Here is a 16,351-nt window from a genome sequence, read left to right as displayed (position 1 = left end):
CGGCGTGACTCCGCCGGGGGGCGGCCGCGCTGCATGGGGGCGGGGGCCGGCCGCCATGGAGGGGGTGCTGTACAAGTGGACCAACTACCTGAGTGGTGAGTTGCTGCCCGTCCTCAGCCTCTGCGCGGGGCGGGCTTCCCTAGTGGGACGGGTGCCCTTATCTTCTTACATATATATATATATATATATGCGTGTATGTATATATATATGTATTTGCTGAGTCTGGATCAGTGCTGCCCCCTGACCCTGCTGTGCACCCCAGTTTTCCAGCTGCGCTGCCACATTGTCACCCTCCAGGGCTGGAGGAGGCGTTTAAGCCACTCGTGGGTGCCAGCCCTCCTCTGGGGCACCCCTTGCCCTCCCCGGGGTTGTGGGTTGGGGTTTGGGGTCATTTTGGATGCATTAGGTCATACTCGCCAGCGAACTTGCCCGTTCTGTACGGCCCCATGAAACTTTTATTGCTTTTATTGAGTCGCTTCGGGGAGTCGGGGTAATCCCAGCCCTGGGAGGAAAAGGTGTTGGCATTAAATTACACTTGGGGGATTTGGATGAAAATGCATGCAAAAAAAAAAAAAAAAAAGGAAAACAAGGAGCTGTCCTGCTAGCGCTAGGCCCAGATTTGAATTTTTTGGGTGTTCCTATGCATGGGACGCTTGACTTCTGTAGCAGACTGGAATCAGCCATGCGTGGCCAGGGTTTCCTCCACGGAGGTTAAAGGTGGTGGGGTCAGAAACGCTGCAGAGGCGGGGAGGGTCCGCTGCCACCTGTGTTCTGGTGGGGTGTCCACCGCCGGGCGCGTTGGAGTCAGGGGTGGCTTGTAATTGGGGGTGCGTGGGTGGGGTTTTGCCTTGCAAACCTCTCTGTGGTTTGTTGAAACAGTTTGGAAACTTGATGGTCAGAGAAAAATAACCACGACCTTGACATTGCCAGGTGCCAAGTTTTGCTCGGGAGTGTAGGCAGGAGGGCTGCCTTCCTGCTTGCGTTTTTTTCAGAGAGGCTAGAACAGCTGCACCTCTCTGGTTAGTTGGGAAAGTGTAGGAAATCAAAATTAAACAAAGAAAAAGCTGAAGCGCAAGCAAGTGATGAATTCATGTGGCAGGGGCATGGGGGGGAGTGGTGCATGAGGTTGGATTTATTGGTGTGCTAGAAGATTGCTGCGGCTTTCCCCCTTTAGGCAATAGGTGTTCTGAGAGGGAATCAAAAATTGTCAGGTCTCAGTGAATAGGCATGGATTTATTTTTTTTTTTAATTATTTGTGAATGCTCTTGAATTATGGAGTGTGTGGCAGTAGGAGCAGCCATGCTTCGCTTTTCCATTTGGATTGCAGAACTTGGACAGTGTTATTAGTCCTTTCCCCATAATAAAAACATCCATGGTTCAGTTGATCTAAAGTTTTATGTGTTTGTTTTTCTTTGCATTTCTTAGATGCTGGGGCATATTTGGAACCCTTGTGCTTGCTTTCGTGCCATGAGATCTGGGGAGTGAGTGTCTGTGGGAACCAGTGTGTGTGTAGACGACTGACTGGCGTTTGGCATCCAGCATTTGTGCCTGAGCGTGGGTGTGGTAGGATCAGCTGGACTTGTCTTCTGTTTTGATGGTAAGATGAAGATTAAGAACCAGAAATATTCCAGTTCCATCAAAATTAATTTTTTTTTTTTGCTAGCCACATTGATATGCACTTTCAGCCAAATGACCCCTCATGAAGAAGGGTGACATTTTGCAAACCTCAATCTAAGTGAATGCAGATGAAGGAGTCTCTTTTCGTTGGATGCGTGAGAACTAGATGAGTTTTTGTTTTCAACAGAGAGAAAATGAGTGATGGAGGATTGAAAGAAAAAATCTTTCTGATTTCTTTGCTGAAACTTGACTCTGCTAGTAAGTGTGGTGATCAAGGTCACTCCATGCCTTTTCTTGGGTTGTAGAAGGCCTGTCTGGTGTGTGTTTGAGAACAGTGAATTTGCTGTTCTGCAAGGTAACTAGGCTTACATGTGCTTTCTTTTGGCATAAAATGAAGACTTCCTGCCATGAAGCCATTAAGTTATAAATTCATGCGATGATACAAAAAAAATATTGTGCTGGAATGTGGCGTTTATCGTAGCAGTAGCACAGCACTGGGGAGTGAGAGACGGGAAAGCCTCCTTTCGGGGAATAAGGGAAGCAAGAGGGTTCAACAGGTCATCCAGAACAGTACGTCTGTCAGTATTCTGCTTTTCCTCTTGCTCAAGGTTAACTACTCTGGTGCTGCGTGGTGTAAATGATGTATGCAAAAAGTCGGGAAAATGTGTGTCATCTTTTGTGCGTCGGTGTATGCCTGTGTTAGTAACACAGTGCTGATGTAAACATACACAGCAGGTATCTTACGCCCTTTCCTCCTCATACTGAGGAACACACCTTTGTTTCACAGAGAGAGGTGATAAGACGTTCACCAAAGAATAAGCTTAAAACTGTAGAAAAGGAGAACTGCTTTCCCTTCTTGCTGTGAGAGAGGAGCTGATGGAGTTTGTTGGTAATTGAGTCTTTTCTGGGAATTTTGGTTTTATAACATCTTCTGTCATCGCCATCATGAGAGGTCAAGCCCACATCAACCTATTTCCTCCCGGCTCTTGGGCAGGGAGCTAGATCTCTCTTGCAAATTACATCGTTATTGACAGCAAGAACATTTCAGAAGTAGGAAACAAGCTTGGCTTTCCGTGGGCAAAGGGCAAAGAAAGCACAGGATAATTGCCAGCAACTGAAAGACAGATTAGCTTGCCTTACTGCTCAAACAAGTTATCTTGTTTTATAATAAATGCACTTGTTTGCTTTATATAGATTAGGATAAATTGAATTAGTGTTACTTGGTTTCTGCTTGGAGATAGGGTTTTTCCTCTGGTGTTGATCCTGCGCTCATGTTGTGGTTTCTATATGCAGCGGTTCCGGTGCTGCCTCTGAAATCTCTAAGTTTAGAGAACTGAGATTTTAGAGTTTTTCTCTCCCCTAATGCAATGGCCACCAGATAGTGATTTCTCAATGTGATGTTTTTGTTTAAGTTCAAGTGAAGTGTGCCAACTTTGGATCAGATATGCATGCACACAGGCCTAGCCTGTGAAAATCCACTTGGGATCTTGTGTTTGCAGTAAGTGCGTCCTGAGATTGCTTCCCCCCACTAAATTGGTTAAAACCTTATAGGAACAGGGAACTTTGCAAGCAGAATTATCGCTGACGTATGGCGTGTGATAGCACTTTTTCACTTGGGCAAATACATGATGTTTCTGCAAACTTCAAATTATTAATGCTCAAAACCCAGAGCTGGGTGACTTAAATCATGCAGTCGTGTAAGTTGGCCTCAGCTGAGCCTACAGTCAAAGCGTGTAACTTGATCTTAAAAAATCCCTAGCTTTCATCCTTTGCCAAAACTCTCTATCTGATGTTAGCATTGCTTGTTAAAGGTTATGGAGGCTAGGGATGGGCTTATAGCATCAATATATGCAGTACTGCTTATTGTAGTAAGCAGTTGGGGTGACAAAAGCATCACCCTATACCTTCCCTGTAGCTCCTCGGTCTGTTGTGCTGCCGCTGCCTGTGGTCCTGGCTGAGCGTAAAGCGTTCTGGCATGGGCAGCATCACAGCCGGATCCTGGCTGCAGTGTTGTAGCAGGACTGATCTCAAACCGGGGGATGCTGCTTGCAGGATAGAGAAAGGAGAGAGCGGAGGTGAACTGCACCTGAAGGCTGCTCTTTGCTCTTTGGAAACTGTCTCCCACAGGACTCTCCGACTGAACTCAAGCTGCAATTCATGCTCTTTGTTAGGCATACCTTCTGATTAATAAAAGAGATTTCTTTAGTCTTTGGAGATTACCTTGTAAAAATAATCTGTGATTTTGATTTCTCACCAGGCTTATAGGATGAGTAAACTATCGCTTACCCACAAGGAAACAGAGCGTAGGGTTGGGGAATACCTTCCTGCAACATTGTGTGTAAGAGCTCGGCACTTTCAGTTGATTTTTCTGCTGAAATTCAGTTCAGATCTTCAGCGTAAGGCACGCCTTACCTGGAATCACTGGCCACAGGCAGGATTGCTGCTGACTCTGGAAAAGGTGGTGTGTATCAGCTCTTGGCTTGGGGATCAAAGGCAGCTTCGTCATTAGAAAGAAAAATGCTGATTGCCTCTGCTGACTTGCCTAATATTCTCTGTATGCTCCATGAAATGGCTTTGATCACTTTTCTTCGCAAAGCTAAACTTTTCCTGGTATTTAAATATTCACTTCCTTAATTGTGCTGCGTAACTCTAACCCTAACAAACTCATCTTCCTCGAGGCATGACACCCTCGCATTCATGCCATCACTAGTGACGCTGCATCATACCACATACCATAGTACGCTCTCCCCACCTTCCTGTCTGTAATCATCCACTCTCATTTTACTGTTGTGCTCTGAATTCTTTTCAATTTATCCTGAGATGCCAAGAGCCAGCACCAAGCAGTAAATTTCAGCTTTCACATAAAACTTTAAATTACTCTTGTCTCTAATGATTCAGAATTCCTTAACAAACTTGGGGGGAGAGCTCAAGAAAATGTGAAAGAACATTAGTTTTTATAGCTTGAATCCGGATGCACATGATACTGCTTAGAGTGAGTCTTTGTTTTGGAGTTTAATTTAAAAAATCTGACCTTTTAGGATGGGAGACATGTACACTTCCAGTTGATATCAAGTTCTGAAAATAAGGTCCTCTTCTTCCAGAGATGGAGGAAGTAATTGAAAATGTCACACTTAGATAAGCGTTTGTTTCCCTTCTTTTTAGCCTCTGGACTAGAAATTAGTCCAAGTTCTGATTGTATAAAATGAGATGTCTGGCTTTTGAGGAGGTGGACCTAGACAGCTGAGGTTTCCGTTGCCTTCAGGGCGATGGTCTGCCCAGTATTACTGACGGTAGCTGCTCTTAGAGACCAGACGTTGGTTTAGATGGATGACCGAGTCTCACCCAGTCCTGGCTATGCTTCTCACCCAGTCCTGGCTATGCTTCTCACCCAGGGTGCTTCAGGGACTCATTCTCTTTGGTTTTTGCATAATTGCATTTGTGTGGTTTGACCTTTTTTCTTGTCTCTCTCTTCCCTTCCTCCCCCTTTTTCTTCATGCAGTAATCTTGCTTTTGTCATACCTTTTTGGAATTGAATAATGTGCTCACAGCAGAGAAGTTTGATGAGGCTGCAGGAATGGAAAACGGTGTCCCCTCTCTCCTCAGTAGGTGTTAGAGCAATGCTGCAGAGCCTACATGGCGGTGCAGCGTTCCCTGCCAGGTATGCTGCAGTACCGGTGCCTCTGCATTCAGTCCTGCACTGAAATAAATAAGTGATCTCAGGGAATGGCTGGGTAGGACAGAAACGAAAGGTGTGGCAGAATGATGGCGAAGAGATACCACCTTGTGTGTTTACATAAATTCATTGCCTTGGCTCAGCCTGGCCTGATAACCACCCCAGGGGTCAGAGAGAGGAGCAGCTAGTTTGCTGGGGCTGGGAAGTGTAAAGAGAGGAGGGAAACTCCTGGGAGCTTTGAATGACTTGAATTGGTGTGGCTGGGCAGTGGCCTGGATTACTGAACTTTTGCCTCCATCACTCGCCATGATTCTCTCTCTGCCCTTCATCCTTTCACTGTGTCCCCTTCAAAAATGCCTGACTGCTGGTCCATTGCGCTCTCCGTGCCTTGGATGGTCACTGGCATAAATGCAAACAGACCCAGTTGCCTTGTGACAGCAGGATGCTTTTTCAATGCTGCTAGCACTGCACTAACAGTTGTGATGGAAATGAGGGTGGATTTTATGGGACCCCTGCAGGAAAAATAATTTGGGAGAGGGTCACTGTGCTAAAGCCGGTTCCAGTTGTTGCTTGCTTCACTTGGACCTCTAGCGTCCCTCAAAGAAGTGCTTTAAAGAGTGATGCCATTGTTGAAGTGCTAAATCTGTTAACTTCATTACCTTTAGGGGCTTTTGGTATTGATTCCTGCTGTTAATGTGCACATAATCAGAGTAAAATTGCAATATGGGCATTTCTAGAAGCTGCTTTCTAGGTGAGACGATAATAGCTCAGAGGAGATGCATGAATCGTCACACACTCTTGGCTGCCTGTCTGCTGTCCCTCATGGATACGGACTGGGGATTTTTATCCTGTCAAGTTGTTTTGCTACAGAATTAAGGCTGCAAAATGTGTTCCAGTGCCTGGGATTGCCCTTCGCAAAATACTGACTTTCCTCGTAACTGGAAGGCAGGTGTTTTGCGGTCACAGTTGCATGAGGGGAAGGTGGGACGTTCTGGCCAACAGCTGCTACCTGAACAACCAGGAGCAGGCTGGGCTTTAGCAAAGGTGCGAACCTGATGACATTCACAGACTTACATCGGCACTGGCAACTGGGGAAGAACATACATCGGATTTTCTCTTGCTTTTTGCAAGACACCAGCACTGTCTTGGTCCTATTTGAGCTGAATTTTCCGCAGCTCTCATCCAGCTATGAGTTGTTGACACAACGCTGGGCAGAAGCTGTGGTTCTTCTGCCCTTGGGTGCTGGGAGATAAAGCAGTAGGTGGTGGTGCGGTGAACACACGGCACAGCTTACTTTCCTCAGGGTGGGGTGAAAAGATGGATATTGCTGTGACATGTCTCTGACACACTGGGACTCTCTTGCGACCCTGCCCAGAAAAGCAGGGGTCTGCCCCTGCTCTGCCACCTGCAGCTAAGTTTTGGGTCTTGCCCATGATATTAGCAGTAGGGACATGATGAAGGCTTTAATTCCTCCTATTAGGCTGATGTTGCCGTAACGTGGAAATTTCAGAATTATCTCCTATCTGCACTTAAAATCTGGATTAAGGTCAAAGAAGTCCAAGGACTATCTATTGCATAAGTTTTTATAAAGACTTATGTTGAAGCTCAAGAAATTAATAAGCATAAAGTATTACATAATTCTAGTGGAAAGCAAGCAATAATAAAAACCCGGGTGTCTGGCCTTTGTGCCTTTTAGAAATGCAACTGAAACTCGCATCTCTTAATTACAGATTGTTTTCCAGGTCATCAGTTTGACTTCTTGAGTATGTAATTCTCCCAGATGGTTTGGCGTTGTGAATGTCTGACATGATCTACGTGTCTTTAAGTGTTGTTTTTTTTTTTCTTCAGGCTTGGCACTTTGGAATGAATGCTGTCTGGAGTCTGAGTTGTGTAACATTAAAGCTTGAATTATGTCCAAATTTCAACTGTGTTATCAAGAAATGTCAAGTTTGCTCAGTGATAGCTGCATCCAGGCTTCCTGAAGTGTAATGGTGGAAGTAGGCAGATCTTTCAGGCTGTGGAAACTTCTGGAGAAATACTGAATCCTTAGCAGACACAGACTGCTTAAATATCTGTTTCTGTAGTGGACAATATCAGATCTTCCAGGTATTGCAGGTACTAACTTTAAGTTTCACACAGGAGTGCAATATGTATTAGGACCTTACCAGTGTCTGTGAAGTTGTCTGGAATCTCTTCACTTTCTTCTCTGGCTGAGACCTTAGGTTACTACTCGCTTTTATTGTGCTTTGCATTTTATTGTCTTTTTTTATATATATATTTTTTCCCCAGCAAGGTCAATTTTTACTGTTAATTGCTCTGTGCCTCTAAAATGAGCTGTGGAAGTATGAGCTATATTTTGTCCTGCCTGTGTACCACCAATATAAATGGGCTTAGTAAATTCTTCTTCAAAGTTGTGTTAGTGCTGGCACCAGTAAGACCTCGAAAGGTTCAGCTTTAACTTTCTATATCAGGTGAAGTCTGAATGCTCAGTTCCAAAAATTGCAATATTCCTAGGACAGTTTATAGGGAGAGAATAAAACTGAATAAACCCAAGACTTGTGTTCATGGAAGTGTCTAAGTGTCTTTTTGCTGCTTTGTTTTTTGTTGTGGGTTTTTTTCGCTCTGCTCTTCGCTTGTCTGCAAATGTGAAGCTCCTGTAATTGAAGATTGTATCCCTGTTGCACTGCCTATGATTTGTCAGCCACATGCTATTTTTAGCTGGTTGTTTAGGATAACCTTCCCATGGCTGCTGACTCAGCGTCAGTGAGTACCAGGTGGTTAGTGCATCTTCTGACAGAACCTTGCTGTGATTTTTTTTTTTTTTTTAAATTGATTTCCTTTTACAAAACTGCATTTTTATTAGTGTAACAATTCTGTTCTGAAAATATATGCTGTCCTATTTAACAATTGCCTGTCATAGTCTTTTTAATACATATCTAATAAAGAAGAGTTAGGTTCTGCAAAGGAAGACAGATAATTGCTGCTTCTCCCTCAAAAAAAAAGACCCAGAACCAAAAAACCCAACCAAACAAAAACCTCAACAAAATATATTGACTTATAACATATTTTTAACCAGCCTCCAAAGTGATGGAGGCAGAGTATGTTGGCTAATTGACTGCACAGCCTTTGATTGATGGGATGCAATTTGATTGAGCATCAGCTGCAATTGTAAGCTGTAGGACCATGGCTGAAATGATTCATGTGCAGCAGCAGGATCTCCAGACTGAATTAGAGGCTTGTATTGACTGTGGCGCTGTGCATTATTTAAAGGATTGGTTCTGTGCCATTGAGTGTCTGAAGCAATTAACTGCTGCTCTCTGCTGAACAATCACCTCCTTTTTTTGTGAGTTCCTCCATATCAATAGTGACTTTTAGGATAGTTTCTTTATTTTGGTGGCAAGACAAATAAAAATCAGTCTTGCTGTTTTCTTTTTTTTAATTCTCATTCTTGTGATTTTTTTCCCTTCATATAAAATAAAGAAATATTGAGAATACTTTGGCATTTATAATGTTTTTATATTCTTCTGGGAAATAATGGAAGAACTCTGGAAGAGTGTGAAAAAGGATTTATGTTTAATTTGTTTTCCAGGCACCCCCAAGGTTCAGCAATCGATAAACCAGGTTGGCCTGGATGCCGTGGTATTGCTTGTTTAAAAAAACAACCAAACAAAAAACCCCAAACCATACTCCTACTATTAGCTTGTGGCTTCAGGGCTTTCTAACCTTCAACTGAGTTGGGCTTGGCTTCAGCAGTAGCCTAAGGAATGGGTCCCTAGCGGGTGAGGAGCAGTCATTCCTCCAGTGCGGTATCGGTCCAAGCCCAGCCTGGGCTCCCGCAGTGCCGAGCTGGTTGGCAGAGCCCCGGTGCAGGGGACAGCAGAAGTGAGGCCCCTCTGCAAAAACGCGTAGGAGCCACGTGGCCCACATGGTCCTGTCAAAGTGTTTTTCCCAGAGATGGTTTGCTGGCACAGTGTGGGAGCTTCGGTATCTCGCGCCATTGGTCCTGACAGAGGAAGCTCGTTGTAGCTCGGTAATGAAAGCTGCTTTCCTCCAGTGACGTTGCTGCCTCATTTCTTCTTAAGTTAATGAGCTTGTAGTTTTTAATTAGATGTAAATGGTGGCTGTCATGTCTTGTTTGTTTATATCTTTTCATACTGCTGTAGTACTCCCAAAAGAAGAAAACAAAAAGAGTAATTTACTTCTGAAGTCGGGCAGCAGGGTGGGCAAAAGTGTACCCAGAACTATTGGTTTTGGTCGAGCTTGGTGTTTTGATATCCAGATACCTTCCAGCCTGGGAAGGTATCCAGAAGTGCAAGTCATTAATTCAAGACTACTTTTTATGTGGGCAGCACGGGAGTTTCAAGAGCTGTTGAGAACTGCTTCATTGAAAGACGGTATTCAGAAATCAACACGTCCGCCTCTGTCCTCTCCTTCTCTTGATTTTTAGGAGTTTCTTGCCCGTTGCTTTTCAAGACAATTTTGCTAGCCCTTTCTGCAAGGGAGGAAGACACGTAAGGCAAGACAGCTGGGGTGGCTTTTGGAAAGAGTGAAGAGGTGGGTTGAGGAGTGATGGAAGGAATTGAGGGGTGGTGAACTGAAAAGGTGGTTTTGGAAGAGAGAGTGAGTCAGTGACACCATGTTAGCAAAACTACTGAAAATGACATGTGGCATCTCAGGAACATACTGCTGTGGTCCAGCTGCCTGCAGAAAGAACATGTAGCTGCCAGCAGGCAGGGGTTGTGGTGTACAACATCCAGGCCTGTCCTCAATCTTACTACTTCAAAGGGTTTAATTTTCCAGGGGGAACTGGGAATACTTGGGGCCTTATTTGCAGTGAGTCCTGAATGAGAGAGGTGGTGGAATTGCAGGGAGAGAAGTAACTGAGAAATGCAGTTTTGTTTTTCAGGCTGGCAGCCTCGATGGTTTCTTCTCTGCGGTGGCATCCTGTCCTATTATGACTCTCAGGAAGATGCCTGGAAGGGTTGTAAGGGAAGCATCCAAATGGCCGTGTGTGAAATTCAAGGTAACTAAGATACAGTAACACTCGCTGCACGAAGTTTGTCCAATAATGTTGCATTCAAGATGAGATTTCAGGTCACAAGAGCTATTTGGCGGCTTGATTTTTTTGGTATGTGTTTGTAGTAACTCAGTAACTTGATCTGTATGCCAGTTTTTATTCTATAGTATTCTGAAAATGTTGAGAGAGCTGCAAGCCTCTGATATAATGGGTATTCTACATGCAGGTGGGTCACTGTTTTTCATGAGCTGTGGTGGAACATCACACAGCTTCAAATGACTCTTGATAAGCACAAAGCTGAAGCTAGAAATATAAATAATAAACTTCAGTACTAGGTCTGCTCACTCATATTGGATTACTTGCCACATCTCTGAGGTTCAGTTGTGGGCTGGAAACCTGAAAGAGAGTCTTGCTAGAAGAGGATGCCCTTTCCATAAACACTCCCAGATGATACTGTACTGATCACAAAACTGCCTTTCATAGCGTTTTGTCCCACAGCTGTACACGTGTGTGTCCTGTCTATTCCCTAACTCAGAAGAGAAGTCATAAAATGGCAACAGGGGAAGTTTGGGGCTGTAGATTCGTCCTCTTTCATTACCGTTTGACCTGCCACCTAACATATCTGTTGGGGTATTCAGTTGGGCTGGGAAGGGCTGAGGGACTGGTCTGAAATCTCTGTTCCTTCCAGTTCATCCTGCAGATAACACACGAATGGACCTGATCATCCCAGGGGAACAATACTTCTATCTGAAGGCAAGAAATGCAGTTGAAAGGCAAAAGTGGCTGGTTGCGCTAGGAACTGCCAAAGCCTGTCTGACCGACAGCAGGACACAGAAGGAAAAAGGCAAGAACATCCTTTTGCCGGCACATACTGTTTGCTTTTTATTTCCCCATCCTTGCCCCAGTAGATGTACACACAAAGGTGAGAAAATCCATACCTGAGCTCTGTGTCCAACCTGTGCTTCAGGTCTTTGGTGCTGCTAAAAGCCAAGCCATGTGGGAACTCTAGCTAGAAATCTCAGGTGTTAACTCTCAGTAGGGGATTTGAAAACTTTGGCTTTTCCTTAAAATACACTATGTATAAATCATTTGAAAACCGTGTGCGGATGGATTTTGTAAGTACAAGGAGTGAGTAGCTCCTGGGTGCGGGTCACTGGGATGCAGCCTGTGCACAAGACCCCCACCTTGTGCAACTGCCTTAGTATGATGACCCAACCTCTCATACCAGTGTCTCTTGAGCTCTGGAGTTCCTCAGCCCTTTTCCTTCCATGTTCTAACTGAGCTGTCTTGTGACAGTGATTCAAGAATCGCTTGGCAATTAAAAGAAAGGTTTGCAATTGGTTTTAAATGTGCATACTGGTATTCAGAAACTGAAATCCAATCATGGTCAGGCTATGAAAATTAATTCCCTTACCCCTTTGCTTTCACCAACAATCTCGCTTTCACCCCAGTGAAAACCCCTGTTGCTTACAAGCGTAGTGTTATTCATGAGTCAGTGTGAGACTTCATGCCTTAACCTTGTGTAACTCCAGCACAATGACTATGCAGAAGATAGGAAAACAGCAAATTATTATTAATATATCAGTGATCCTGAGCAAATGCAGGGCGGGTGGGCACTTCTTTTCCCTGAGCTGAGGAATCACTTCTCCTCTTAGCCTTATGTGCATCTTCACCAGGCTTTGCATCTACTGGTTCAAACTGAGTCAGAACTGAGCAGAAGATGCTACTGTAGGGTCCTACACAAAGTGGGGATCTGGTGCGCAGTGTCTAGAAGCAGAACAAAGTTCTATCTATAAACTGACGTACAGTAGTGCAGAGTGAAAAGCTACTGATGTATTTGCAGAACTAAACCATGTTAGTCTTATTAACAGTCAAATTAATTTATTTTGTAATTCTGTGACTCTAATGTCAAAAAATTACTTCTGAAAAATCTCAGATTGACTGTTAGTCATATCTGGATTAGTCTGCTCAGTTCTGCACTCTCCAGTACAAGAAACATATGGACATGCTGGAGTGAGTCCAGCAAAGGGCCACTTAGATGATTAAAGGAAATATCTGATGGGAGAGCATAAAAAGATGGAGGCAGACTCTTCTCAGTGAATGGACAAGAGGAAATGGGCATAAATTTAGATACAAGCAACTCCATTGAGACATAAGCAAAAATGTTTATACTGTGAGGATGAGGGAGCACTGAAACAGGTTGCACAGAGAGGTTGTGGAGTCTCCATCCTTGGCAATGTTCAAATCCTGACTATGGCCCTGAGCAGCATGCTCAGGCTGACCCTGCTTTGAACAGGGGAGTAGGACTAGCTGGTCTCCACAGGTCCCTTCCAACCTCAACCATTCTATGATTCAAGGATATATATTAAATTAATCCCTTTGTGTTGGACAAAATGCGTCTTTTCCCTCCAGTGGTTTCTATCCAGAACCCTGATCTTTTAATTCACAGTGTAATTGTTTGCACCTTAAACTACTTAGGGAAAACAAAAAATATGATATGTAGGAGTTTTGTCCTATTTAAAAGGCCTGTTAAGGTCAAGTATTGTGTACTTGCTTTTTCTTTGTGTCCTAAGTCTAGGAACATACTGTTTCTGTTTATGATGGCAAATAATGAAACAGTATTTTACCTGTCGGGAGCATAATTTATGGCCAATCCAGCTCAGCTTTTTGAGTTGGTAGAAAATGTTTTGAAATAAGGAAGTATTGATTGAATTAGATTGGATAATACTATTTCAGCAGCTTTCCAAAATCATGTACTGCAGGATGGATACAATAAATTTAACTCTTCTTTTGTTTCACTTTTAGAGTTCACTGAAAACACAGAAGCCTTGAAGACTAAAATGTCTGAACTTAGACTGTACTGTAACCTCCTTGTTCAGCAAGTGCATAAAACAAAGGAAGCCAGCATTTCTGGTGTATCAGAACCAGAGGTACAGCTCTATTTTTGGTGTAGACCATGTTTGTAAAGCCTTGTGAACTCTTCTGGTTAGCCAATGAAGTATACACTCACAGTTGCTTAGTACTGCACCCTGTTTCTGTAGAGAACCTGTGGGAAATAATGTACCCACAGAACAGTTCTTGTTTAAATGGAGTAATACTATATTGTTGCAAATAATTTTCTCTGTGTTGGGGTAGCAAGTGGTGAGATGAGATATGATATCTGTGATCTAGATAATAACATCTCTAGGTGGTCATGTGTATGCAGTGGATCAAAAAAGCAAAAGATTTTTTTTAAAAAGATAACTTGCAAGAAGCGCACATTTGTCTGCCCCAGTCATTAATATCAGCTCAGCAAAACATTTCTGTTCTTAACCAAAAACCTTAAAAGGTCAAGAGACAATGCAGGCCACAAAAAAGCAAAATTGCTAATCAGAACTTCCTGATTAGCCTCACTTAAGTTAAAATTTCGAACCTTGCCAAAGAAGCCTCATTTAAGAGGGGTCTCCTCATGACAGTGATCTGCCCCTTGCTTTGAGAGAGAAACATGTGAAAAGGAATGCATGTCACTTGCTAGAGAAGCTGGTGTGGAGTTCCAGGATGCCTCCCACTGGAGAGATGGGTCCTCAGGTGCAGGACAGGCAGGCAAAACACCTGAAGGTTAATCATTTGTGTGGGCAAACCATCTCTGTGAAGATACCTGATAAACTGATTATGGTGAATTAACAGACAGTGCAGAAGCATGATAAATGCTATATAATGCAGTATAAATAACTAAAAGGCAATGTTAGAACTTGCAGCTCACAGGTGTTGACCACAAACAAGTAATGAGGTGTTTATCCAGCTCATAGTTCACGCTTCTGGGGGAAACTTGCTTTCCCTGATCTTACTGGTATTTAACTGGAAAGATTTATTGCTAAAAGCATTTCAGCATCAATAACCGCACTTTGCAGAGATGAAGAGTATTGTGGCAATGTGATACTTCATTCTGCCGGTTTTTCAGTTGCAGTAATTCATGGGATCATCATGCAGTAGTTCATGGGATTTTTGAAATTATTATCTGCAGATCATTCTGTATCTATTTAATTTGTTTACTTTTCTTTTCGCCCGTCAGTGGTGTCTTCTGGAATGCCGTTGAATTCATCAAGGCTTAGTATTTAATAGACTTTTAAAGCCAGAGATAAATAACTGAGAGGCATTGCTTTTAAAACGCAAGCATACTGAGCTTGTTGTAGTGAGAGGCTGACAAGAGGGGTAATGCTGTGAGGGGGCATAGCCCCAGTAATATGTGATGCCAGTTCTCTGAGCAGCTGACACATTGCATTTTAATTCATGTTAAACAGAAATCATGACTGTAGCAGTTGTGGGCCTTTTAGACATTAGTTGCTCGAAGTTGATCTTCTGTGGTGAGTCTATGTCTTCCAATTGGTTTCTTCCCACAGAGCGGGATTGATATGGGAGCTCTGTTAAAATCAACCTGTGACACCTTCCTGAAGACTCTTGAAGAATGTATGCAGATTGCAAATACTGCCTTCACTTCTGAGTTATTGCATCAGACCCCGCCTGGATCCCCACATTTGGCAGTTCTCAGAACGAACAAGGTAACGGCCGGTATCCTTTTCTCTCAGTCTTGGCATGGATGGTAAAGCGCCCTTTTGTAAAGTAGCATTTGTAGAAGTTGGGAATGCGTTTTTACCCACATTATAGCTAGTTGTCCTCCACTGGACATATTTTGCTATTTCTTGTGGTTTGCAAGTGAGGCAGGGACATTTTTTAGTAAGGAGCGACCGATCTCTTAACTTTTAATGGTAGGTGAAAGTTATTAAGCATTAACTTTCAGGACCTGATCTAGCCTGCAGACAGTGGTGTTTCAAAAAACACCTGGCTGTATGACAAGTTGGTCCATTGTGGGAGCTCACAGCAATTATTACTCTTCTAAGCTACTGCAGCATTGGATCTGTGGTAATATGCCAACAGGAGCTGATGAGCTTATCTTTTTAATGACAAGGGCACTTTTTTGAATCCTGGATCCATAACTACATATGTAAAACTGCAGCATCTCTGGCAAACAGCAGATTAAGGTGTATGTAGGAAGGTAGATGCGTCCCTGCAACTGCATCTGGGAAGTGAGGTTACTTCACTATACGTGGTATTTGGCCTCAAGTTTCTTCTGGTTTTTCATAATTTTTTTCTTAAGTGAAGAAAACACCATTGCAAAGAAAACTCACTGCCTTGTTTCTTTTCCACATGTGTGTCTCACTTGGCACTTGCTAGCTAGCTTCTAAGTCTCCTGGTTTTCTTTTTTTTTTTTTTTTTTTTCTTTTTTCTTTTCAATATTTTAATGGTGTAATAATGTAGCACTTTTTTCGTGTTTGTCCGTATACTGCCTCCAGGTCAGAGAATTAGTGAGCATATGCTTAGCTTTTCATTTTTTTTCCCTGACTCCAGCTTGGGTTTAATAAAATGTGAAGCTTGAGAAGCATGATACAGTCTTCTTGCTTTAAAGAATATTCCCCCTCCCCATTTATCTTACAGATAAAGCACTCTGTCTTGTCCAGTCACACCTCAACGGAAAGGTATAATAAAAGTCTTTACTGTCAATCTCCTTCTAATTTGTTTTTGGTAGTGTCTTTTTTTCCCGTATTTTTATTCTAATATTACTAGTACTGGATGCAGGCAGAATTGTATTGCTCTGAGCTGTGTACTTGGAAGCAGACACAACAAAAGGGAGCTGGCTCACCCCACTTCATGTGTCTTCTTTATCAGCCCTCTCCCTTTTATTTTTCTCAGCCATCCACTTGGTGACTTACTGGTCAGTCACCAGCCAGCTCTCTCCCACTTCAGTGCTCTTTCCTGCATCTTAGGTTCCACTCCATAAGCTCATAAAATCGTTGATGGAGAGCAGGCTATGATTTGTGGAGTAGATGGCAAGGGTATATATTTTAAAGTACTAACGAGGGGATATTCTTTTAGCTACAATACCTGCCTGTGATTTTTGTTTTTGTAATCAATTGTATTTTTTTTATTATATCTCTTTTTAATAAAGGTCATTGTAAATACATTCAAACTCTGCAAACTGAGGTTGAATTGTTAATCCTAATTGCTGC

The 16,351-nt window shown here is 43.1% G+C and overlaps 1 protein-coding gene across 1 annotated transcript in view; it reads left to right on the top strand.

Moving 5' to 3' along the window:
• Positions 1-8: 8 nt before the first annotated feature.
• The window catches only part of PLEKHA8 (pleckstrin homology domain containing A8), a 31,049-nt gene continuing 14,706 nt past the window's right edge, over positions 9-16,351 (top strand). The window contains exons 1-6 of the mRNA XM_075140855.1: positions 9-95; positions 10,197-10,313; positions 10,996-11,151; positions 13,113-13,237; positions 14,687-14,845; positions 15,780-15,884. Of these exons, the coding sequence (XP_074996956.1) occupies positions 56-95; positions 10,197-10,313; positions 10,996-11,151; positions 13,113-13,237; positions 14,687-14,845; positions 15,780-15,884 (702 nt within the window). The 5' untranslated portion in view covers positions 9-55. The remainder of the gene's footprint in view (positions 96-10,196; positions 10,314-10,995; positions 11,152-13,112; positions 13,238-14,686; positions 14,846-15,779; positions 15,885-16,351) is intronic.

This window comes from Calonectris borealis, chromosome 2 (assembly GCF_964195595.1).
Source record: "Calonectris borealis chromosome 2, bCalBor7.hap1.2, whole genome shotgun sequence".
Lineage (NCBI taxonomy): Eukaryota > Metazoa > Chordata > Aves > Procellariiformes > Procellariidae > Calonectris > Calonectris borealis.
This window is presented reverse-complemented; position numbering and strand designations above follow the sequence as displayed.